This window comes from Elephas maximus, chromosome 11, assembly GCF_024166365.1.
Source record: "Elephas maximus indicus isolate mEleMax1 chromosome 11, mEleMax1 primary haplotype, whole genome shotgun sequence".
Taxonomy (NCBI): domain Eukaryota; kingdom Metazoa; phylum Chordata; class Mammalia; order Proboscidea; family Elephantidae; genus Elephas; species Elephas maximus.
In genome coordinates, this window is record NC_064829.1 from 13,150,951 (window position 1) to 13,177,213 (window position 26,263).

At 44.7% G+C, this 26,263-nt stretch overlaps 1 protein-coding gene across 1 annotated transcript in view; it reads right to left on the reverse strand.

Moving 5' to 3' along the window:
- Positions 1–26,263, reverse strand: part of RAB31 (RAB31, member RAS oncogene family) — a 266,550-nt gene that overhangs the window by 16,826 nt on the left and 223,461 nt on the right. The window contains exon 6 of the mRNA XM_049900176.1: positions 10,966–11,075. Within this exon, the coding sequence (XP_049756133.1) occupies positions 10,966–11,075 (110 nt within the window). The remainder of the gene's footprint in view (positions 1–10,965; positions 11,076–26,263) is intronic.

The following is a 26,263-nucleotide window of genomic DNA, read 5'->3' on the forward strand; positions in this document are numbered from 1 at the left end:
CACCAAAAAAGACGAAGAAAAACCAGATAACTGGGAGCTCCTAAAAATCAAACACCTATGCTCATCTAAAGACTTCACCAAAAGGAGTAAAAAGACCACCTACAGATTTGGAAAGAATTTTCAGCTATGACATCTCCTACCAGCGCCTGATCTCTAAAATCTATATGATTCTGTTAAAACTCAACCACAAAAAGACAAACAACCCAATCAAAAAGTGGGCAAAGGATATGAACACGCACTTCACTAAAGAAGATATTCAGGCAGCTGACAGATACATGAGAAAATGCTTTCAATCATTAGCCGTTAGAGAAATGCAAATTAAAACTACGATGAGATTCCATCTCACTCCAACAAGGCTGGTATTAATCCAAAAAACACAAAATAATAAATGTTGGAGAGGCTGCGGAGAGATTGGAACTCATACACTGCTGGTGGGAATATAAAATGGCACAACCACTTTGGAAATCTCTCTGGCGTTTTCTTAAAAAGTTAGAAATAGAACTACCATACAACCCAGAAATCCCACTCCTCGGAATATATCCTAGAGAAATAAGAGCCTTTACACGAACAGATACATGCACACCCATGTTTATTGCAGCACTGTTTACAATAGCAAAAAGCTGGAAGCAACCGAGGTGTCCATCAACGGATGAATGGATAAATAAATTATGGAATATTTACACAATGGAATACTACGCATCGATAAAGAACAGTGATGAATCTGTGAAACATTTCATAACATGGAGGAACCTGGAAGGCATTATGCTGAGTGAAATTAGTTAGATGCAAAAGGACAAATATTGTATAAGACCACTATGATAAGATCTTGAGAAATAGTATAAACTGAGAAGAACACATACTTTTGTGGTTACGAGGCGGGGAGGGAAGGAGGGTGGGAGAGGGTTATTTACTGATTAGTTAGTAGGTAAGAACTCCTTTAGGTGAAGGGAAGGACAATACTCAATACAGGGAAGGTCAGCTCAACTGGACTGGACCAAAAGCAAAGAAGTTTCCTGGATAAACTGAATGCTTCGAAGGTCAGCGGAGCAAGGGCGGGGGTTTGGGGACTATGGCTTAAGGGGACTTCTAAGTCAATTGGCAAAATAATTCTATTAAGAAAACATTCTGCGTCCCACTCTGAAGTGTGGCATCTGGGGTCTTAAACACTAACAAGCGGCCATCTAAGATGCATCAATTGGTCTCAACTCACCTGGATCAAAGGAGAATGAAGAACACCAAGGTCACACGACAACTATGAGCCCAAGAGACAGAAAGGGCCACATGAACCAGAGACTTACATCATCCTGAGACCAGAAGAACTAGATGGTGCCTGGCCACAACCGATGACTGCCCTGACAGGGAGCACAACAGAGAACCCCTGAGAGAGCAGGAGAACAGTGGGATGCAGACTCCAAATTCTCATAAAAAGACCAGAATTATTGGTCTGACTGAGACTAGAAGAATCCCAGCGGTCATGGTCCCCAAACCTTCTTTTGGCCCAGGACAGGAACCATTCCCAAAGACAACTCATCAGACATGGAAGGGACTGGACAATGGGTTGGGGAGAGATGCTGATGAAGAGTGAGCTACTTGTATCAGGTGGACACTTGAGACTGTGTTGGTGTCTCCTGTCTGGAGGGGAGATGGGAGGGTAGAGAGGGTTAGAAACTGGCAAAACTGTCATGAAAGGAGAGACTGGAAGGATGGAGCGGGCTGACTCATTATGGGGGGAGTAAGTGGGAGTATGGGGTAAGGTGTATATAAGCTTATATGTGAGAGACTGACTTGATTTGTAAACTTTCACTTAAAGCACAATAAAAGTTATTTTAAAAAAATTCTAGAAAACGCCAACTAATTGATAGTTAAAGAAAGCAGATGAGTAATTGCCTTGGGATGGCAGTAGAGGGAGGGGAGAATTGCAAAGGAGCGCAGCAAAACTTTGTGGGTGACAAATTTTTGTTATCTCGATTCTGGTGCAGGTTTGACGGTTTTATGTTAATTGAAACTAATCAAATTGAACACTTTTAAGTGTGCAGGATCATATCTGAAATAAACCTCAATAAAATTGTAAAAAAAAAAAAAAAACCCATCAAGCTGTATATACTAAAAAAGAGGAGTGAATTTTACTGTATGTTCCTTATAACTTAATAAACCTAACTTTATTGTATATATACATGATCATTACGAAAAGATAAAAAATACATCAGTGTAAAATTTAAATAATGAATCTAAGTACCGAGCATCAGTGGCTACTAACATCATAAAGGAGTATCACAATGCCAACTGTGAAGCATTCTTGCCCCACAAAAACTGAACCCAAATCTGACCAAGCCTATAGGTACAATGCAAACCCTGGTGGTGTGGTGGTTAAATGCTAACCAAAGGGTCGGCAGTTCGAATCCGCCAGGCGCTCCTTGGAAACTCTATGGGGCAGTTCTACCCCTTAAGGTCGCTATGAGTCAGAATCAACTCGACAGCACTAGGTGTGGTTTTTTGGTTTTATGGGTACAACTACCAATTTACAGTGTGTACACAGGACAACGTATTAAATTATACGAAGGAAAAGCAAGCAGTAAAATACACACTGCGGGAAGCTCTGCAGGACAATCAATCAAATTTCTTCAATAAATAAATTGCTTGAAAAAAGAGGAATGGAGAGGGAGCCTATCGCTTACCAAAACCAAACCAAATGTGCCATCATCAAGCCAGTTCTGACTCATAGCAACCCTGCAGGACAAAGGAGAGCTGCCCCGTAGGGTTTCCAAGGAGCGGCTGGTGGATTCCAACTGCAGACCTTTTAGTTAGCAGCCGAGCTCTTAACCACTGGGTCACCAGGGCTCCCATCATCACTTAAGAGAGGCTTAAAAGCCATATCAACTCATCATGAAATGTGGAATTTATTTGGGTCCTGATCCAAACAAACCATAAAATGCAATTTATAAAAATCATGAGATTTTTGGAAACATGAACACTGACTGGATATTTGATGATAAAAAAAAAAGTAATTAATATGATAACAGCATTATGGTTATTAATGTGATAACGTAGTTGTCATTATATAAAACAGATACATACTAAAAATGTTTACAGATGAAGTGATAAGATGTGTGAGATGCTCTCTGATGTAACGTAGGCAGGAGAACGTGATAGGAACAAAACAAACCTGGTGCGGGCACACGATGGTCCATTGCATCATTACGTTTACTTGTGTATGTTTGAATTTTCCATAATAAGATTTTTAAAAAATTGTCTGGAATCTCCCACACAAAACAACCACTGCTAACATTTTAATGTGAATTTTTCCAATATTGTCCCAGAAAGATTTTTTTTTACTATAATATATACAAGGAAGGCGCCCTGGCAACATAGCAGGTAAAGCACTCAGCTGCCAACTGAAAGGCTGGTGGTTCCAACCCTCTAGCTGCTCCACGGTAGAAAGATGTGGCCGTCTGCTTCTGTAAAGATTTACAGCCTAGGAAACCCTGTGCGGCAGTTCTACTCTGTCCTATAGGGCCACTGTGAGTCAGAACTGATGCGACGGCAGTGGCTTTGGTAGGTATATAGAATATACAATTCCTATTTTATGAAATCAAGATATTATATAATACATACTGCTCTGTAACTTCTGTTTCACATGCAACAATTTGTTTTAATGTCAGTAAATACAGACTTAAATCGTTTTTAATCACTAGTTCCATGACTGTGTTAAAACTGTTTCTCAATCTTTGGACAGTGAAGTCATTTCCTGTTTTTCACTGACATGAACAATGTTACCATTAACCGGCTTATGCAACAACAACTAATACAAACTACAAGTCGGGCCCACAGGCTCTGTGGCCACCTGCCGGCCTTCTCGTGCTGGCCTATAACCTATTAGCTAAGGAATCAAAGCAAGTTACAAACCTCCCCAAGCCTCAATTTCCTCCTATGTAAAATAGTAATGACAGTGAGTCCCCGGGTAAACATCAGTGTTTAAGTGCTGCACTACTAACTAAAAGGTGCGTGGTTTGAACCCCCTCAGAGGCACCTTGGAAGAAAGGCCTGGCAGTGTGCTTCTGAAAGGTCACAGCCTTGAAAACCCAAGGGAACGCAGCTCTACTCTGACACATGTGGGGTCACCGTGAGTCAGAAAATAGGAATGATGACAGTGCATTAATGAGCTAATATATAGTCAAGCAATTACAACATGGCACAGAATGAGAGCTCACTACATGTTAAATGTTCCTGAGTGGCACAAACAGTTAGGCACTTGACTACTAGCTGAAAGGTTGGCAGTTCAAACCCACCCAGAGGCACTGTGGAAGACAGGCCTGGCAATCTGCTTCCGAAAGGTCACAGCCTGGGAAAATCTATGGAGCAGTTCTACTCTGTACACATGGGGTCGCCATGAGTCAGAATCGACTCAATGGCAACTAACAATGACATATTAAGTACTATTATCACTAAATTTGCACCCCTGACCAATTCCTTCCACAGGGATTGCTGGCTCAAAGGATACACACGTTTGTTACTGTTGTTGTTAGGTGCCTTCGAGGTGGTTTCAAATCAAAGTGATCCTATGTACAACAGAATGAAACACCACCTGGTCTTGCATCAAACTCACAACCATTGTTATGCTTGAGCCCATTGTTACAACCACTGTGTCAATCCATTTCACTGAGGGTCTTCCTCTTTTCCACTGACCCTCTACCAAGCATGATGTCCGTCTCCAGGGACTGATCCCTCCTGACAACATGTCCAAAGAATGTGAGACGCAGTCTCGCCATCCTTGCTTCTAAGGAGCATTCTGGTTGTACTTCTTCTAAGACAGATCTGTTTGTTCTTTCGACAGCCCCTGGTATATTCAATAGTCTTCGCAAACACCACAATTCAAAGGCGTCAGTTCTTCTTTGGTCCTCCTTATTCACTGTCCAGCTTCTGCATGCGTATGAGGTGATTGAAAACACCATGGTTTGGGTTAGGCATACCTTAGCCTTTAAGGTGACATCTTTGCTTTAAAGAGGACTTTTGCAGCCGATTTGCCCAATGCAATTCATCGTTTGATTTCTTGACTGTTGCTTCCATAGGCATTGATTGTGGATCCAAGTAAAATGAAATTCTTGACAAGTTCAACTTTTTCTCTGTTTATCGTGATGTTGCTTACTGGTCCAGTCGTGAGGATTTCTGTTTTCTTTATGTTGAGGTGTAATCCATACTGAAGGCTGTGGTCTTTGATCTTCATTAGTAAGTGCTTCAAGTCCTCTTCAGCAAACCAGGCTGTGTCACCTGCATACGGGAGGTTGTTAATGCATCTTCCTCCAATCCTGCTGCCGTGTTCTTCTTCATAGAGTCCAGCTTCTTCCTTAGGGATTGCGGGCTCAAAGGATACACATGTTTAGAGCTTCTGCTATCCAATTTGCCCATACTCTGAAACCACCTCATTTCACAGTTATCTCCTCTTTTGCATTTGCTAAATTAACTTTTTTAGTGGTAATGAAAGTGAAAAGAAAACAGGCTGTTTCTTTATCCTTCCCTGTCCCCCAGCTGCACAATCAGCTCGCACCTATTGATGATCATGAAAATGGCACAGGACCGGGCAACATAAGGTTGCTATGAGTTGGGGCTGACTCAGTGGGGCTGACTCAGTGGGGCTGACTCAGTGGGGCTGACTCAGTGGGGCTGACTCAGTGGGGCTGACTCAGTGGGGCTGACTCAGTGGCAACTGACAGCAACAACAAACTGCTAAACTTACCTTCATTTGACAGCTCTCTACACTAACTGTCTAGTTTGTACACATTTTTGTTTCATTTTTAAATTTCTTTAACCTGCTGTAAACCAAAAAGAAGCAAGAGTAACTCTCTAGGGAATTTAAAGAACCTGGTGGACTGAGGAGCTAACAGTCCTGTGAAAGCAACGGCTGTAGAACGAGGCATGACCACCGCCCACAAGTCCGAGCTTCTCGTCTCTTGTATTAACAACCTGTTCTGATTTTTCCAACCAATATGCTTGCACCTCCAGTTATATCCACTTTTAAAACAAATACCTGTCACCTTATTCTCAAACTAACAACAAACAAAAAACTCTAGTTTAATGTCTACAATGCCCCCAAGTATGATTTTCAGGAGAAAAGCCTTCTATTCGTCTTCTCTGCAGTCAACATCCAAATTAACTGCAGGAGAAGCACAGCTGTTTGGCCAAGTCCTCATCCCGATGCCGACATTTTTCTGGTGAGCCTGAAGCCCCACCTCTCTGCCCTCAGGACTGAGTGAGAACAACAACAACAAAGACCCCAGGTATTTGAGTTGAATAATTAAGATACTCAAACCAAACCACATGTCCTCGCAATCCAGGATCGAGTCTGATTGGCTCACAAATCTATCCCCAAAAGAACTTGCTCCTGTGCCAACCTTCCCCAGATCAGGCCACAGGACCATGGTCCCCAAAGCTGGGAGAGGTTACTGGCACCGCCTTCTTCCTCAGTCCCCATAGCCAACCCATTACCCAGTGTTGAGGAGTCCCTGGGTGGCGCAAATGGTTAAGTGCTCCACTACTAGCCGAAAGGAGGCACCTGGGAAGACAGGCCTAATGATCTGCTTCCAAAATGTCATAACCTTCCACAATCTCCACCGGACTGAGTCCAGAACAACTAGTTGGTGCCTGGTTACCACAGCCGACTGCTCTGGCAGGGATCACAAGAGAAGGTCCTGGACAGAGTGGGAGAAAAATGTAGAACAAAATTCAAATTCACACACACACACAAAGACTAGGCTTGCTAGTCTGTCAAAAACTAGAGAAACCCTGAGAGTATGGCCTCAGACACCCTTTTAACTCAGTATTAAAACCACTCCTGAGGTTCACCCTTCAGCCAAAGATTAGACCAACATTAACACACGTGAGGAATGTGCTTCGTAGTTCAATCATGTCTACAAAACTAACGGGTACACCGCCCCAAAAGCAAAGATGAGAAGGCAGGAAGGGACATGAAAACTGGATGAATGGAAACAGGAAACCTGGGATGGAGAAGGGGAGAGTGTTGACACATCAAGGCAACCCATGTCTCAAAACAATTTGTGTATTAACTGTTTAATGAGAAACTAATTTCCTCTGTAAATTTTCACCTAAAGCACAATAAACAAAAAACAACAACAAGAAACAAAAAGTTACAGCCTTGAAAACTGTATGGAACAGTTCTACTCTGCACACATGGGGTCACAACCCAATGTTGTGGGTTCTTCAGCCAAAAGATTGCTTCTTTCCACCCCAGTCTAAGCAGACTCTCTCCTCCATTACTGCAATGGTTTCCTAACTGCTTGAGTCATTTCCAACTGTCCTTCTCCCATACATTCCCCAAGGGTGACTGGTGTGTAAACTGGATATGCTGTATCCCTGAGGAATGTCCAATTGTCGTCATAATATCACCCCTTCCTTTCCATCACAAGGCCTGGCTCAAGCCCACGTCTCCCATCTTATCGCCCACCGCTCTCCCCAGAGCTCCTGACCCCCACCACTGGCTGCCTTCTCATCTTTCAATGTACCCCGCTATTTCCTGCCCCAGGGACCTGGCTCACATTATTCAGTCTGCCTGATGGCTCTTCTATAGCCTCTTCTCATATTTCAGGTCCAGTTGAAAATCATTTCCTTGGGGAGGCCTTCCCCACCCAGTCTAAATCTCCACCTGTTCTTATACCTTATACCTTAGGCCTGTTCTTTTCCTTTGATTGTAATTATACAGCTATGTGACTGTCTGTATAAAGCCTGGTTCCCCTACTCCGTTTTCAGTTTGTTTTGTTCCCCAGGATACACCCTGACACATAAAAGAGCACAGTACACATTTGCTGAATAAATGGGAACCAGGCTTGTCCAACCTTGTTGGTATTATTCAATCTTAAGCCCCCATAAAGAAGTAACTACATTTCCCTTGATCTAGTGAACCCTGTGAAATATCATCTCCTGGAATATGATGACAAGGATGAAGATCCAAATCAAAAAACCTGAAGTTAGCGCTATACCTAGTCTGAGCTTTGTGGGGAATATAAACGAATAAAACATCTGCTCCCGGAGAATACACAGTCTCACTAGAAGACAGATACATACCTGAAACGCCTGGAGAATCAGTTAAAGATAAAATGTGTCCAAATATCAAAATGATGGCACAGACCACAAGTATCCTCAAATTAAAGGCCAAGACAGAAACTATCGGCAAAAGCTGGAGCAGATGAAGACTTCACAAAGGAAGGGGACCTAAATAGACTGAACCACGGAGGAGTTGAGGTTTGCAGGGAGGAAGCTTGGAGCATCGCAGTGGGACCACAGTGAGCAAATACACCATGGGGCGAATCAGGCAAAACCTGCCAAGGAGCAATGCTGAAAGCACAGCTCTGTTACCCTGTCTTTCCAGTCACAACGCACAGGGACAGGCAGACAGAGCAGCTCCATATGGAAGACCATCAGGACTTTTTTTTTTAACACTGAAATATGTAAACAGCACAAAATATTCTTTGTGTTTTCATACAACGATTAAAAAAATCAAATATACAAATATTATCTTGGCCAAGAATTTTCCTTCTTGTATTGTTAACTCTAAGAGGAAACCTTCATGTTCAAATTAAAGGCATAAGGAACCAAGAAAGAAGAATAAACAAACCCTGGGTAGAAACGCATGGAAGAGAATCAACTATTTGCAATGGCTGAAAGTAGGCCCGAAGATGTGATTTTGAAAGGAGTATCTGGAAGGGTACCATCAAAGGATGGTACGTTATATACGGACCTTCCAAAATTCAGCTGCACTGACATCTTGTACAGGGTAGCTTTGGTGTTTAAAAAATATGTATTTTGGTAAACAATTTCCAGTTGGCAAATACATTAGCTCATGTTCAGAATGCACAGCTGGCCCGTTTCTGGTTTATAAGGACGTTCTGGGATGTAAGAGAAACGCCTGCCTCTTCACCCAGGTCAGCATCCGTCTCTCTTGTATACGAACGTGTTTTAAAAGGGCTCTGACTCTCACTGCTCACTCTTGACTTTATAGTGCGTGTCTTCTCCCTGGCCTACGAGTCTCCGGAGCACGGCTGTGGGAAGCGAGGTGTCAGCAGGATCTATGTCTATTTTAAGCTCAGAGAGGCAGACATGTAACACAAGGAGGAACAAGGAAAAAAAAAAGTCTGCCACAATGCTGCTGGGTGTTCTTGGTATTGTGTTTTCAGTTAACCTCTAATTAGCCTACAAAACTCCATTTTGAAGAGATTCACCCAAAGCAGTAAAGAGGAGAGAGCTTGTGAGCGTCTGTATAGATACAGGGGTGGCCACGGGCTGTGTCCACAGGCTTTCTTTGTTAAGCACAATAAAAACAGAAACAACGGTTTATTTGACCTAGAAGGTGAGGGGATATAGGTGATCTAATTACTCTGAGGCCATAATTACCCAGGTGCTTTAAGCAAAAACACTTATTTTTTTCTAACTGCTGCAGGCCACCCCAAGTAGAGCAGGGGCTGAGGAGTGAATCACTCCCACTCCCCAGCGCTCTGAGCCTGCCCAAGGCCTCACAGACGGGGACCCCTCCCAAGAAATGACCCTCATTTTTTCCACACGAAGCCGAGAGATGCCTGGCTTCCTACGTGTCTGCAGAGTAGAATAAGTCTGGTCCAAGTTTCCGTCTCCAGTAGATTCTCCTTCAGCCAAAACAAACAAGAAATGCTCTGTGGTGGGCTCTAAGAGTCTAAAGTAAAGAACCCAAAGCAGTTGAAGGGAAGTCAGGTCTGTTCTGGGAAGGGCCTGTCCTCTGGCTCCAAGAGCTCTGCCAACAAAGATTTCAGGCACAGGAAAGATCAAACCCTTCTGGAATCGTCAGGAGCCAAGAGATTTGAAAACAATTGCTAACTGTTTAGGTGCTCAACTTTTCCTAATGTGGGCACCCAAGGGCTCTGAGTTCTAGCACTTAACCAAATGCTGTACTTTCTGCAGCATTCTAAGTTATGCTCTGACTAGGGTTTCCTGAGGGCTCTGCCTCACAGAACGTCTTACAGGAGAACTTGTGAAGGTAAAATCTGACCCTTTTGAAGCCTCACAGGCTGCAGATAGATGTGTTAGTGGGGTCCTCAGCTGAGAGGCAGCTCTTTGATAAAGACTTCTTGTGGAGCACCAGTGTAAAGAATGTGGAGCGTGACACGACCCAGAACTAAGAAGGGACTCCCAGTGTCTAGTAGCCAAAAACCAGCTGCTATGGAGTCGACTCTGAGTCATGGTGACCCCATGTGTGTCAGAGTAGAACTGTGCTCCATAAGCTTTTCAACAGCTGATTTTTCAGAATTAGGTTGCCAGGCCTTTCTTCCGAGGCACCCCGGGTGGAATGAAATGGCCAACCTTTTGGTTAATAGCTAAGTACAGTAACCATTTGCACCACCCAGAGACTCTCACCATCCATTAAAAACCCATTGCCATTGAGTCAATTCCAACTCAGAGTGACCCTATAGGTTACCAAAACTGAAAATCTTTACAAATGAATTCTCCACCCAATTTCCAATTTCAGAACACACGGGTTGGAGATGCTATTTTTTGTTGACAATTTATCAGGCAGAAGAAATTACTAACAGCTCTCTTATTTCGTTTTTCTACAGTCATCCAGTTTAAGGGTGACATCAGTTTTCTACACTTCAACATTGACGATTTTATTTCTCCTCACCTCAACATATTAACATAAACCATTGTGAAATGCATAACTTTTAATTAAAATAAACTTTATCTTGCAACTTCATTTTAATTCACAACACACAGAATCACCTAGCTGACGTACAGAGCTAGGGACATCTAGAACAGGTTGGCACAACAGGAGTCAGTATCATGAAGCGCGTAGTTGTGGATTTTATATCCATTGCATCAGACACCTCTGCACTGAGAAAAAGTTATATTTCAGAGCTCCACAGTTTTATCCTTGAACTTCCAGAATGTAAACATACACGCTAACCTGAAAACACAACTGCAGGTACTTACTGATTCCTTGAAAGAGCTCCTCAATGTTGATCGCGTTCTTTGCACTTGTCTCCACCACAATGGCCCCTATGGACTCCGCGTACTCCTTAGCATCCTTCAAGGGAACCTCTCTGAAAAAGACATCAAACCCATGCAGAGATTAGTGCTCCTTTGGCAAATACAAACACCTAAAGCAAACTGAATAACAGGTCCCTGGGGAATCAGCTCCTTTATTGCTCCTGTACAATAAAAAGGACTCATGCACTCAGCAAGTTATTAAAAACCTAGAACAGGTGGGACCTTTTAAAGTTTGCGACCTCTGCGAAAACAAGACGTGCATATATAAAACAGTGTTCCCCGGGCCCACAGAAGGAGGAATTCCAGAACAGGAGGAAAAATGATGATGAGTATGGCATTATGTACTCTAGCTTCCATTAAAAAAAAAAAAAAAAAACCAAACCCGTTGCCATCGACTCAATTCTGACTCATAGCAACCTTACAGGACAGAGCAGAAATGCCCCATATGGTTTCCAAGGAGCCCCTGGTGGATTTGAACTGCCTACCTTTTGATTAGCAGCCATAGCTCTCAACCACTGCACCACCAGGGCTTCTAGCTTTCATGGTTTGGCTTGATTTCAAATTTTTTCCTTTTTTTTTCCTAATGATGACTCAATTTTCTAAAAAACTGTTTTGTGTGTGTGCTTTTGTAAGTAAGACTTTTAACATATCATCTCTTCCAAATCAGAGAAATATTTTGACAGACCAGGCAACATGACTCGAAGTCTGGAGGTGAACGTGGTTGTAGCTCCAACGGCTACGAGGCAGCATGGTACACTGGGCTCTCAGCTTTAACACCTTGTTCCTGTGGAGGTTTTAGGACATGAACTCCATCGGAATGAACAGTCTAAGAAATATTTACTCATAAATCTTCAATGTGAAGATGCTGTGGTGGATCCAAAGACAAAAAAGACAAGTTCCTATTCTCTGGATGTTTACTCATTTATTCACATTTTTATTGAGCAGCTACTGTATCCCAGACCCTCTTTTAGGTGCTAGGGAAAACAATGGTCCCTGTCTTCTGGAACCTACATTTTAGGGCAAAGACAAACACATCCATGGTCATTCTCATCCACAGCCTTGCAACATTTGCAATATGTAAATAATAAAGTGCTTCAGGAGGACCAAACCCATTGCTGCCAAGTTGAGTCTGACTCATAGCAACCGTATAAGACAGAGTAGAGCTGCTCCAGAGGGTTTCCAAGGAGTGGCTGGTGGATTCAAACTGCTGAAAGTGATGCATTTTGACCAACAGGACTCAGGAAGACACCCTGAGGAGGTTGACTCAAGTGTGTCAAACAGGAAAGACGGACCACGGACAAGAATCTGTGATGGAAGGGCATTCGACACCAGGAAACAGCCTGGGCAAAGGCTTCTAGTCCCAGAGAGCATTAAAAGTTGATTCTGCACCAGACACTGCCTTGAGTGTGACCGTGGACTTGAAAATGAATGTGGTGTCTGCTGGAGGGAAGGTCAGCCTGGAGCTTAGAGGGTGAGGGTCTGCAGGAAGTAGCAGGACACACACAAAGCCTGTCCTGCACCCAGTGACCACTGAAGAACAGGAGAGGGACAGGGTGAGCTCCACACTCTAGGAAGACACTTTGCACAAAATGGACTAGGGAGGGGTAGGGTGAAAAAGGCAGGAACTTGGAAGCTCTTCTAATGCTACAGGCAAAAGATACTGTAATCCTGGAGCAGGAGGATAAAACAACAACAAGAAAAAGCCCACTGCTGTTGAGTCAACTCTGACTCCCCATGACCCCATGGGTTACAGGGTAGAACTCTGATCCACAAAGATTTCTTACACAACTCTGACTCCCCGTGACCCCATGGGTTACAGGGTAGAACTATGAGCCGTACGGTTTCTTAGCTGTAACCTTTACGGAAGCAGATCACCGGGGCTTTCCTCTGCACCACTGCGGGGTAGGTTTGAACGACCGACCTTTCAGGTTAGTAGTCGAGCCCAAGCCATTAGAGTCACCCAGAGCTCCTCACCAGGAGGATTCCTCACCAGGAGGATTCCTCACCAGGAGGATTCCTCACCAGGAGGATTCCTCACCAGGAGGATTCCTCACCAGGAGGATTCCTCACCAGGAGGATTCCTCACCAGGAGGATTCCTCACCAGGAGGATTCCTCACCAGGAGGATTCCTCACCAGGAGGATTCCTCACCAGGAGGATTCCTCACCAGGAGGATTCCTCACCAGGAGGATTCCTCACCAGGAGGATTCCTCACCAGGAGGATTCCTCACCAGGAGGATTCCTCACCAGGAGGATTCCTCACCAGGAGGATTCCTCACCAGGAGGATTCCTCACCAGGAGGATTCCTCACCAGGAGGATTCCTCACCAGGAGGATTCCTCACCAGGAGGATTCCTCACCAGGAGGATTCCTCACCAGGAGGATTCCTCACCAGGAGGATTCCTCACCAGGAGGATTCCTCACCAGGAGGACGGCTACAAGAGAAGAAAAAGGGCAGATATGAAATCAAAGGTGGGAAGAGGGAGTGAAGATTCCTTCTCCTCCACCCATTTCAAGTGCCTCATAAATGCTTCTAACCGACTTAGTTAGCAGAGGGATTCTACACTGGTGTTTAAATCCTTTAGGGACCCCCGATCATATGAGAGGAGGACTTTTCAGGAACTAGCTGGAAAACAGTCTAACTAGAGCCGACCATATTAAAGGCAATTGTCTCGGGATTAAAACCAGAGAGAAAAGAAGTCTCCTAAGACGTGTTAACTGGAATCCGTGCTTCCATCACCATCCTGACTGAAGGCGCGAGGAGAAACGACGGCTCTGTGTCTGCCCTCTTTATTGTTTCTAACAGACGAGCCTCTTGCAGGGATGATTCTTAGGTTTTTTGGTGGCAATAAGTTTCACATTTGAAACATTCTTGAAAAGGGCCTCTTATTTTGTTTAGTTCGGTGTGCACCTTACTTTCTATGTCTTCCAGGCAGTCCTTATCAAGCCATCCATTAGAAGGGTGGGGCTCTGATTTGCCCAAATGTAGGGCAGCTAAGACAGGTGCTAGCCTGCTAATCTCTATTGGGGGTGGGGAGTGCCTGGCAATCAAGGAAGCTGCAGAGTCCTCAGAGCAGAGAAAATTGCACACACATTAAACACTTTCTCAGCCCCTCTCATCAGCCCAAGGATGGGAGCAAAGAGGAGCAGAATACGTTTTACTAGCATTAAAGTGGGAACAAAGGAGTCACTTGAGACAGAGTCCAAAACATCCGTCCTGAGGAAACAGTAACAGAGAGGGGACAGTTACTTTCATAGTCCACAACACAGGACCTTAAAATGGAAAGATCAGAACATGCCCCTGCAGACTTCTTCCATGTTTATAAAGGAGTCTTATTAAACAGCTTGCCTGAGATGACCCGGCTAATCAGAGGTGGAGGCGGGTCTGACCTCAGCCCATCGGGTCTGCTCACAATGACCATGGGCACTAACAACACAACTACCCACCTGGCCCTGGAGGTTGCTGTTTCAACTCCATAGACAAAGAAGATACGGGGTTCAGAATATTGTCAAATTGTCAAGTACACTGGAGTCCAGGCTGGAGTGGGGCAGAGGAAGGTACCAGAAACGTAAAACGCCTCCCCTCCCGCCCCTTCCTAGGCTGCTGGATGTGACAGAAATCACAGGTCCTTACTCTAAGTAAGAGCCTACAGAAGGACGGAGACTAGAAGGACCAACCACTCTTGAGTCCACCAAGCCACGTTTGCACCACAACCTGAAAGAAGAACCTATGGAAGGGGGGGATTTGCTTTCTTGAAAAGCCATCTTGACACCCGGGGACACCTCTAGTCACAGGTATGGGCAGGGGGTGCCCTCCACAGACCATGAGGCTTAAGGCTAACAACACTGGCCTTGGGTAATTACAACTGCATGAGACAATGGCATACACTGAGTGTCCTTCATTTTATCAACAAGTGTTTATTGAGGGCCTGTTATGAGCTGAGAATTGCGCTAGGTATTGAAACAGGTAAACTGAAACCAGTTCACCCAAATCAAGGTATAAACACACAGCTAGTCAATTGTGATGGCAAAGACTATTTTTAGACTTTCCACACCAAGCTAGACACAGAATGGCAGGGCTCCCGGTAATCACCCAGATTATTGCCAACTAACTGGATCCCTTCTTCCCTCAGGCTGCTCCTTCACTCTCTTTCAAGAGCTCATGGTTCTACCTGATCCTTAACTCAGCATTACTGGGGCCTCTTCCTTCATTATCTGGAGTAAAAGCTGTGAGCTGGCAGCATGGCAGGCTGTGGACAGGATGTGGGCTGGACACAGAACCAGGACTGACACCCCCTTGAGCCAGCGGAGGTATGAGGGGCTGGAAAAGCAGGAAAGCTGAGGCCTAAGAGGAGACTGCAGGCCAGTTACCAGGGGCACGCAGAGTTCAAGGGACCACAGAAGAGATCACAGCCACCATCGGCATCAAGAGCTGAGTGACCAGTGGGTAAAGCAGAGCTGGGTCAGGATTGAGGACAGGGCTGCCTCGAGAGCAAAGCACCTCTGTGGGCTTGCATGGTGCAGTCATAGGCTAACAGGCCATGGATGCTACCCTATCTCTCTCTCTCTCTGGACTAAGTGCCCTCCTGAGCTGGCTGACTGCTGTCACTCTGCTGAAGAGCAAGTGAGCTTCACCAGTGTGACTTGTCCAAAGCCTGGCTGACAGCCTTAAACCCACAAATCTGCCCTCTTCTCATAAACCTGCTACTTCCCAAGCCAGATACCCAAGTCACACTCTCACCTTCAAAGCTGAACACTGAAGCCTGTGGACTCTCTGCCCTCCCCCACCTCCGCCCACCCACCTGCCGGCCTTATCTCGGGCCCTCGTCATTTCTCAGACACACACTGCCATTGCCTCTTCCAGTCTCCTACTGTCCATTATCCACATGCCCACTGTAGTGATCTTTCAAAACTGCAGATCTATCAAGTACTCCTGTGAACAGAATGTTTCAGCGCCTTCCGACCGCCCCAGGATAAAATGCAGCCCCTCAGAGCATCTCACCCCGCCCCCCCGCCCACACCCAAGGCTGCAGCCCTTCCACACTGGCTGCCGTTCTGGCCTGGCAGCTGCTGTCACGTGCCAGGTTCCACCTGCCTCCCGGAGCGTGGACAGTGCCTCCCTCCACATGTGCCCACACGGCCTGGAGAAGACGCTCTTCTCTCTCTTTTCTTACTGGCCGGTGTCCTACTGCCTTCGAGTTGATCCTGACTTCTAGGACACTGTAAAACTGGCCCATAGGGTTTCGAAGGCTGTAAATCTTTACAGAAGCAGACTGCCACAACTTTCTCCCGTGGAGTGGCTGGCAGGTTCCAATTGTCAACCTTTCAGTTAGTAGCTGAGCACTTTAACCACTGCACCACCAGGGCTCCTTAATGGCCGGTACACACTTATATTATAACATCAGCATCCTTGTAAAGGAGTTCCTGAGTGGTGAAAACGGTTAACCTGCTTGGTTGCTAACCAAAAGGTTGGAGGTTCCAGCCCAGCCGGAGGCACATCAAAAGAAAGGTCTAGTGATCTACTTCCAAAAATTCAGCCATTGAAAACCCTATGGCGCACACATGACACACATGGAGTTGCCATGAGTCAGAACTAATATGATTTATCCTTGTGAAACTGTGTCTCAAAATAGGCTGTGGGTTTCTTATGATCAAGACCATGGTTTTCCCTTCAGTGTCCTGGACCCCAGCAGTGGCTGGCACACAGCTGGCAATCAGCAGACACTTGTTGAATGGCTGAATGACGGAATCCGCCCCCAGTCATCTCCAGCAGGCGGGGGAGGCCAAAGGAGAGGGTCCTGAAGACTGCTCAGGAAGTGTGCTGGCGCTGGGAAGTATATGGGAAAAGTCCCTGCAGGCGAAGGCCCATCCTCCTCCCAAACAGGCCCGGAAGGAGGCTCAGAGGGTGAAAACGTAAAGGGAGGAGTCTCTGCTCATGCCCAGGCTCTGAGGTTATCAGGTCACATTTCAGTGAGGCCCAGTCCACAACCTGTTCTGCCTCGGACTCGGGCAGAGGCCCAGGGCTGGCCGCTTGGACTTGGAGGGCCTTTAAGCAGAAACGGACAGCAACACAATATTCCTGGGGGGCTCCAGGATTTTCAACAGACCTGGGCTGCCCAGTAAGGGTCTTGTTTTGTTGCTTGTGGGTGTAACGTGGCAACGTGGCAGCTGCCCTCATTCCAATGTCAGGGCTAGCTAAGCCTCCGAGGGCCTCCTCCCGAGACGACAGAGAAAAGCGAAGGCGTGCAGGACCCCACCGCTGGAGGGAGTGTGGAGTCCAAGCGCAGGCTAGAGGTACAAAACCGCTCCTTTCCTAGGGGCTTACCGGGAGCCCCCACCTCCCTGCCCCCTCAGGTAGGGCGTTCTAGCTGAAGGTTTAGGCCAGAATTCTCCACAGGAGCCTGGAGACGTGTCTGATCTGAAAGGCACATACGCTCAGGCGCTCCGCCGCGCTGCCGCTGAGAGAGCTCAGGCGCCCCGCCGCGCTGCCGCTGAGAGAGCTCAGGCGCCCCGCCGCGCTGCCGCTGAGAGAGCTCAGGCGCTCCGCCGCGCTGCTGAGGGAAGTTCTGCTTCAGTTACCAGCTGCTGTGGAGTCAGCCCTGGCTCATGCGACCTCTGGGCGACAGAGCAAAACTGAGCTCCACGGCGTTTTCAGTGACTGACTTTTTAGACGTCGATCACCAGGGCTTTCTCCCAAGGAGCCTCTGGGTGGACTAGAACCTCCAACCTTTCGATTAGTTGCTGGGCGCATGAACCCTTTGCACCATCCAGGGTCTCTCTAAGTTTCTTGTTGGTGTTAAGGTGATGCTGATTCGGTTCCGACTCACAGTGACCCTATGTGTGACAGAACACTGCCCTGTTCTATGCCATCGTCACAACTGTTCCATGACTGAATCCCTATTGTCCACTCCCTACCAGATGGTAAGTACCTTAAAACAACTTTCCATGTTAAGTAAGTAGCTAATTCGTACAGTGATTAGAACAATATCTGGCACACACCCACTGCCTTCCAGTCAATTCCGACTCATAGAGATCCTATAGGGCAGAGCAGAACTGCCCCATAGGGTTTCCAAGACTGTAAATCTTTACAGAAGCAGACTGCCACATCTTTCTCCCAACCTGGCACATAAAAAAAACCAAACCCACTGCCGTCAAGTCGATTCCAACTCATAGCGACCCTATAAGACAGAGTAGAACTGCCCCCTAAGGTTTCCAAAAAGCGGATGGTGGATTCGAACTGCCAACCTTTTGGTTAGCAGGCCAACACTTAACCACTGCACCACCAGGGCTCCAGCTGGCACATAGTGTTATATCAGGGTTTCTTATTGCTAGGTATTGTTGAGTTGGTTCCCACTCACAGTGACCCCATGCACAAAAGAATGTAACACTGCCTAGTCCTGAGCTAGCCTCAAAATTGTTGCTATGTTCGAGCTCTTTGTTGCAGCCACTGTGTCAATCCATCTTACTGCTGGTCCTCCTCTTTTTCGCTCTCTACTTCACCAAGCATCATGTTCTTCTCCAGGGAGTGGGCCCTCCTGATAACAAGTCCGAAGTACTGAGACGAAGTCATGCCACCGTTGCTTCTAAGGGGCATTCTGGCTATACTTCTTCCAAGATAGATATGTTCGTTCTTTTGGCAGTCCATGGTATATTCAATATTCTTCGCCAACACTATAATTTAAGGGCTTCAATTCTTCTTTGGCCTTCCTTATTAATTATCCAGCTTTCGCATGCATATTAGGCAACTGAAAATATCACGGCTTGGGTCAGGTGCACCTTAGTTCTCAGAGAGACATCTTTGCTTTTGAACACTTTAAAGAGGTCTTTTACAGCCAATTTGTGAGATGCAGTATTACATCATTTGATTTCTTGACTGCTGCTTCCATGGGCACTGATTGTGGATCGAAGTAAAATGAAATTCTTGACAACGTCAATATTTCGTCTATTTATCATGATGCTGCTTATTGGTCCAGTTGTGAAGATTTTTGTCTTCTTTATGCTAAGGTGCAAGGAGCCCTGGTGGTACAGTGGTTAAGCGCTTGGCTGCTAACTAAAAGGTCATTGGTTCGAACCCACCAGATGCTCCAAGGGAGAAAGATGTGGCAGTCTGCTCTCCTAAAGATTAAAGCATTGGAAACCTTATAGGGCAGTTCTACTCTGTCCTGTAGGGTTGCTATGAGCCAGAATTGACATGATGTCAATGGATTTATGTTGAGGTGTAACCTATACTGAAGGCTGTAGTCTTTGAGCTTCATCAGTAAGTGCTCCAAGGCCTCTTCACTTTCAGCAAGCAAGGTTGTGTCATCTGTATATACTGCAGGTTGTTAATGAGCCTTTCTCCGATCCTGATCCTGCATTTCTTCATAAAGTCCAGCTTCTCCGGTTATTTGCTCAGAATACAGATTGAGTAGATATGGTAAAAGGATACAGCCCTGTTGCATACCTTTCCTGATTTTAAGCCACACAGTATCCCCTTGTTCTGTTCAAACGACTGCCTCCTGGTCTATATAGAGGCTCCCCATGAGCACAATTAAGTATTCTGGCATTCCCAATCTTCGCGATGTTGTCTGTAATTTGTTATGATCCACACAGTCAAATACTTTAAATATTTTTTTTTAATTTTTATTGTGTTTTAAGTGAAAGTTTGCAAATCAAGTCAGTCTCTCATACAAGAATTTATACACACCTTGCTATATACTCCTAGCTGCTCTCCCCCAATGAGACAGCATACTCCTCCTTTTCACCCTGTATTTCCGTGTCCATTCAGCCAGCTTCTGCCCCCCTCCGCCTTCTCATCTCCCCTCCACACAGGAGCTGCCCACATAGTCTCATGTGTCTACTTGATCCAAGAAGCTCACTCCTCACCAGTATCATTTTCTATCTTATAGTCCAGTCCAATCCCTGTCTGAAGAGTTGGCTTTGCGAATGGTTCCCACAGTCAAATACTTTTGCATAAAAATCAGTAAAATACAGGTAAACATCTTGCTGGTGTTCTCTGCTTTCAGCCAAGATCCATCCGACATCAGCAACGATATCCCTTGTTCCATGTCCTCTTCTGAATTCGGCTTGAATTTCTGGCAGTTCCCTGTCAATATATTGCTGCAACTGTTTTTGAATTATCATTTATTATTGTGTGATATTAATGATATTGTTTAATAATTTCAGCATTCCGTTGGATCACCTTTCTTTTTAATGGGCACAAATATGGATCTCTTCCAGTTGGTTGGCCAAATAGCTGTCTTCCAAATTTCCTGGCAAAGACAAGTGAGAGTTTCCAGGGTTGCATCTGCATGTTGAAACATCTCAGTTGGTATTCCATCCATTCCTGGAGGCTTGATTTTCAGCAATGCCTTCATTGCAGCTCAAACCTCTTCCTTCGATAGCAGTGGTACCTTCTGAAATGGTTAAATGTTCACCCATTTTTATTGGTACACTGACTCTGTGTATTCCTTCCACATTCCTTTGATGCTTCCTGCATCATTCAATATTTTGCCCACAGAATCCTTCAATATTGCAACTCGAGGCTTGAATTTTTTCTTCAGTTCTTTCAGCTTGAGAAATGCCAAGCATGTTCTTTCCTTTTGGTTTTCTAATTCCAGGTCTTTGCACATTTTATTATAATACTTTACTTTGTCTTCTTGAGTCACCCTTTGAAATCGTCTGTTCAGCTCTTTTACTTCATCATTTCTTCCATTCACTTTAGCTGCTCTACATTGAAGGGCAACTTTCAGAGTCTCTTCTGACACCCATTTTCGTTTTTTCCTGTCTTTTTAATGACCCTTTGCTTTCTTCATGTATGATGTCCTTGATGTCATCCCATAACTTGTCTGGTCTATAAGTCATTAGTGTTCAATATGTCACGTCTATTCTTGAGATGGTCTCTAAATTCAGGTGGGATATAATCTAGGTGGTATTTTGGCTCTTGTGGGCTTCCTGTAAATCTTTTCAGCTTCAACCTGAACTTGCATATGAGCAATTGATGGTCTGTTCCGCAGTCAGCCCCTGGCCTTGTTCTGATGATATGGAGCTTCTCCATTGCCTCTCTCCACAGATACAACAGTCAATTTGATTCCTGTATATTCCATCTGGCAAGGTCCGCATGTATAGTCCTTGTTTAAGTTGTTGATAAAAGGTATTTGAAATGAATAAGTTGTTGGTCTTGCCAAATTCTATCACGTGATCTCCGGTATTGTTTCTATTACCAAGGTCATGTTTTCCAATTTCTGTTTCCTCTTGTTTTTTCCAGCTTCTGCATTCCAAACATCAGTAATTATCAATGCACCTTGATTGCATGTTTGATCAATTTTAGACTGCAGAAGTTGGCGAAAATCTTCATTTTCTTCATCTTTGGCATTAGTGGTTGGTACGTAAATTTTAATAACAGCTGTATTAACTGGTCTTCCTTGTAGGCATGTGGATATTATCCTATCACTGACAGCGTTGTACTTCAGGATAGATTTTGAAATGTTCTTTTTGATGGTGAATGTCATGATGTGACTCTTCAATATGTCATTCCCAGCATAGTAGACCATATGATTCTCTGATTCAAAATGGTCAATATCAGCCCGTATCACTAATGCCTAGGATATCTATTTTCAAGCATTCTATTTCATTTTTTATAACTTCCAGTTTTCCTAGATTCATACTTCATACATTCTATGTTCTGATTATTAATGGATGTTTGCAGCTGTTTCTTCTCATTTTGAGTTGTGCCACATTAGCGAATTAAGGTCCTGAAAGCTTTATTCCATCTATGTCACTGAGGTCAACTGTACTTTGGGGAGGCAGCTCTTTACACAGTCATATTCTGAGTGTCTTCCAACCTGATAGGCTCATCTTCTGGCACATATCGGACAATGTTCTGCTTCTATTCATAAGGTTTATACTGGCCAATTTTTAAAAAATAGATCACCAGGTCCTTTTCCTAGTCTACTTAGTCTGGGAGTTCTGCTGAAATCTGTCCACTATGGGTGACTCTGCTGGTATTTGACAGATGAGTGGCATAGCTTCTAGCATCACAGCAACACGAAAGCCACCACAGTATGACAAACTGACAGATGATTAAAAAAAAAAAAATTACACCCACATCAAAAAAAGGTTAGTACTGGTTATTTTAAATTTGTGTTGCCCTTATAAAGAGGGTTTTAACTTCTACTTGATTTTCTACTTCATTATTATTTGTATATGTTAATAATAACTGACATAAAGGCTTATTTCCAAAATCTGAAGATAACTTATATCCCCACTTTCCTACTTCATTATCTGAGACCAGCCACCCATGTGGCACTTTTTTTCTAACTCTAACCACCCAGCGTTGGGTCTTCATGAGTTAGGACTCTGTCCTTCCAGCCCCTGCCAAATAGGCAAACGTCAGCCTCTCTGTTGGTTCTCACTGCCCCTGATGGATTCGATAATTCACTAGAATGACTCAAAAAGCACACAGAGACTACCTATGCTTACAGCTACCCATTTATTATAACCAGAAGGAATATAAGCAAAGACTGGATCAGGCAAGGTCTGGGAAAGGTCACAGCATAAGGCTTCCATTGTCCCCAGGGGCATGCCACCCTTTCCCGTGTATGGAACTCTCACCAATCCAGGAAGCTCAAAAAGAGAAAGTCCAGAGTCCCTCAGTCACTGGGACCTCATGCATATGCATGACCATGACTGGGGCTTCAATGCATAGTTACGACCAATCTAATGAATAAATATATATGACTGCATTATGCCTCCTCCCTTCCTGAGGCTCGTTTGCCAGGTGTGGGGACTGTGTACCCCTATTTGCCTGGATATTTTGGAAAACAAAGTGGACCTTAATTGCTCAGGCTATTCCAAGGTCTATTTTCAGAAAACAACCTTTTGGTTCGCAGCCGACCACTTTAACCACTGTGCCACCTTATATATTAAGGAAGGGTATTATAAAACTGTTAAAAGCTAGTAATTCTGGGATGGGAGAATAGGGAACATGGGAGGGGAGTGGGTCACCTACACGTCTCACCTTTGTGCTATCTTGAACCCATGTTATTTTGTAATTTAAAGAACTTAAACAATGATGACGAGCAAATTGTTCCACCGAGCTCTTGTAAATTCTCCCAGTAGTTTAACACTTATGTCTCGAGTGGACCTTCCAGATACCCTAGCTTGGGAATTTTCAATGACTTTGGCTAAAACTTGTAATCAAACCAAACCTGTTGTCATGGACTCTATTCTGACTCATAGTGATTTTGGCTAAAAAGCCCCTAATCCTGAACTAAGTGGAAAACTTCCAGTTAATTTTGGAACCAAGTCTTAATGTCCATCTTGGCTGTTATTTATTCTCTAAAATATTGCATATATGTTAGTTTTCTTCCTCAGTTGCAGTAATATGCTCCTGTAGGGTATATAATTAATTTTACCCAAAGAATTTAGTTTGTGTCCCTGGTGCCTGGGAAGTAATCTCTAAACCCCTGGCTTTTTCCCAGTGATTGGAGTCTTTGTTATTCATGGAGAGGCTCCAGATCACACCTATCTAACATGTTATACTAATGAAATGACTCTTGTTGGGTAGGAGTTGGCTGTGCCAGAAAGGCCCTCCTCAGAGAAGGGGAACTAAAGGTTGAGTTTAACCATATAGGCAATAATTCAATCAGTCATGCTTATGTAAGGAAACCCCAATATAAACTCTGGGCACTGACACTCAGAGAGCTTCATAGTTGATAAAAGACACTGATGCTTGGGAGAGTGACACGTCCCTTTTTGGGACATGGAAGCACTGCATTAGGAACCCTCCCAGACTTCACTCTGTGTGACTCTTCATTTGTATTCTTTTTGTTGTAATAAAACCGTAATCATAAGTATAGCATTTTTCTGAGTTCTGTGATTCATTCTGGCAGGTTTTCAAACCTGAGGGAGGAGTGGGAGCCAGCAGGTCAAAAGCAAGCGGGAATCTGGAGACCTCTGAGCTTAAGGAACAAACCATCCTGAGGGAGAATGAGAGACCCTTGAATTTGTTGCCAACAGATCAGAAATGAGAGTGTCATGGAGGCTCTCAAACTTGCAGCTGGCATTTGAGGTCATGGGTAGACTTGGCAATCTGGAGGACTATGCTTTAACTTGTGAGCTGTGCCCTGGCTCTGATGGTCAGACCTCAGAAGTGCTGCATGTGTAGCTGGTGTCAGAGAGGATTTTAGAGTTAGAGTTGGCCTCAGAGACACAGTATTAGTTATCTAGTGCTGCTATAACAGAAATACCGCAAGTGGATGGTTTTAACAAACAGAAATTTATTCTCTCACAGTTTAGGAGGCAAGAAGTACAAATTCAGGGTGCCAGTTCCAGGGGAAGGCTATCTCTGTTGGCTCTGGATGAAGGTTCTTGTCATCAATCTTTCCCTGGTCTAGGAGCTTCTCAGCACAGGCACCCTGGGTCCAAAGGATGTACTCCACTTCAGGCTCATCTTTACTGCAGTAGAAGGTCCCTCTCCTTTCTGCTCAACTCTCTCTTTTACATCTCAAAACAGATTGACTCAAGATACAGCCTACAATTGGCATAATAAAATCTATTAACAAAACATTCTGCATCTCACTTTGAAGAGTGGAGTCTGGGGTCTTAAACGCTAGCAAGCAGCCCTCTAAGATGCATCAAATGGTCTCAACCCACCTGGATCAAAGGAGAATAAAGAACACCAAGGACACAAGGTGATTACGAGCCCAAGAGACAGACAGGGCCACATGAACCAGCGACTACATCATCCTGAGACCAGAAGAACTAGATGGTGCCCGGCTACAACCGATGACTGCCCTGACAGGGAACACAACAGAGAACCCCTGAGGGAGCAGGAGAGCAGTGGGATGCAGACCCCAAATTCTCCTAAGACCAGATTTAATGGTCTCACTGAGACTGGAAGGACCCCGGTGGTCATGGATTGGACTGGACAATGGGTTGGAGAGGGATGCTGGTGAGGAGTGAACTTCTTGGATCAGGTGGACACCTGAGACTAAGTTGGCATCTCCTGCCTAGAGGGGAGATGAGAGGGTGGAGGGGTTAGAAGCTGGCGAAAAGGACACGAAAAGAGAGACTGGAGGGAGAGGGCAGGCTGTCTCATTAGGGGGAGCGTAATTGGGAGTGTGTGGCAAGGTGTATATGGGTTTTTGTGTGACTGACTTGATTTGTAAACTTTCACTTAAAGCACAATAAAAATTATTAAAAAAAAAAAAAAAAAGATGCAGCCTAATGCTGTAGATTGAATCCTGCCTCATTAATATAACTGCCTCTAATCTTGCCTCATCAACATCATAGAGGTTAGGCTTTACAATACATAGGATAATAACATCAGGTCACAAAATGGTGGACAACCACACAATACTGAGAATCATGGCCTAGTCAAATTGACACACATTTTCGGGGGACACAATTCAATCCATAGCACACAGAGGCAAACTTTACACTTCTCCAGGGCAGATAATCCTTCTAAAGTCCCTTTGCTCTTCCCCATGGTGGCCAGGACAGGGGTGATCCACAAATACAAGTCAGAAGCAGCTATTTTTATGAACAAACACCTGTCCCCATTCTTTTAAATGCACTGCACAGAGGCCTGGGTACAGCAATAAATGAAAGTCGAGTCCAGGCTTCTAGGTTTGCATATTTTCAATAAGGTCTGATTATTTCGTGCCTAAACCTCTTGCCTACCAACTTCCCCTGAAGGACATCATGAAATTCCAGGCAGTTCATGGGAGGTTAAACGAAGGGCAATTATATCGTCTAAGAAGTTTTCAGGTAGCTGAGAACAGATCTAGAGATGTCCCTGTTCTCCTAGAAAATTAAACACCTCAATTAAAATATCCTAGCTACCAAGAACAAGAAGGTGAAATGAGGACAACCAAGATCCCTGCAACCTTCCTGCTGCATAATACTAGCCTTCTCTAGACATCTCCCAAGGACTACCCAAGGAACAAGGCCATGAATCTTACAGGACATCATTTCTCGAAGTGTGTTCTATGGAGCACTTATTCCAGTGATTATTTGGGGCTTGTTAGAAATGAAGATCCCTGTGCACCAGACCTACTGAACCAGATTCTCTAGTTGGCAGGCCCCCGAACCAAAAACTAAACCTGTTGCTGTTGAGTTGATTCCAATTCATAGCAACCCTATAGGACAGAGTAGAACTGCCCCATAGGGTTTCCAAAGCTGTAATCTTTACGGAAGCAAACGGCCACACCTTTCTCCTTCACAGAGGGTGGTGGGTTTGAATGGCCAACCAGTCAGTTA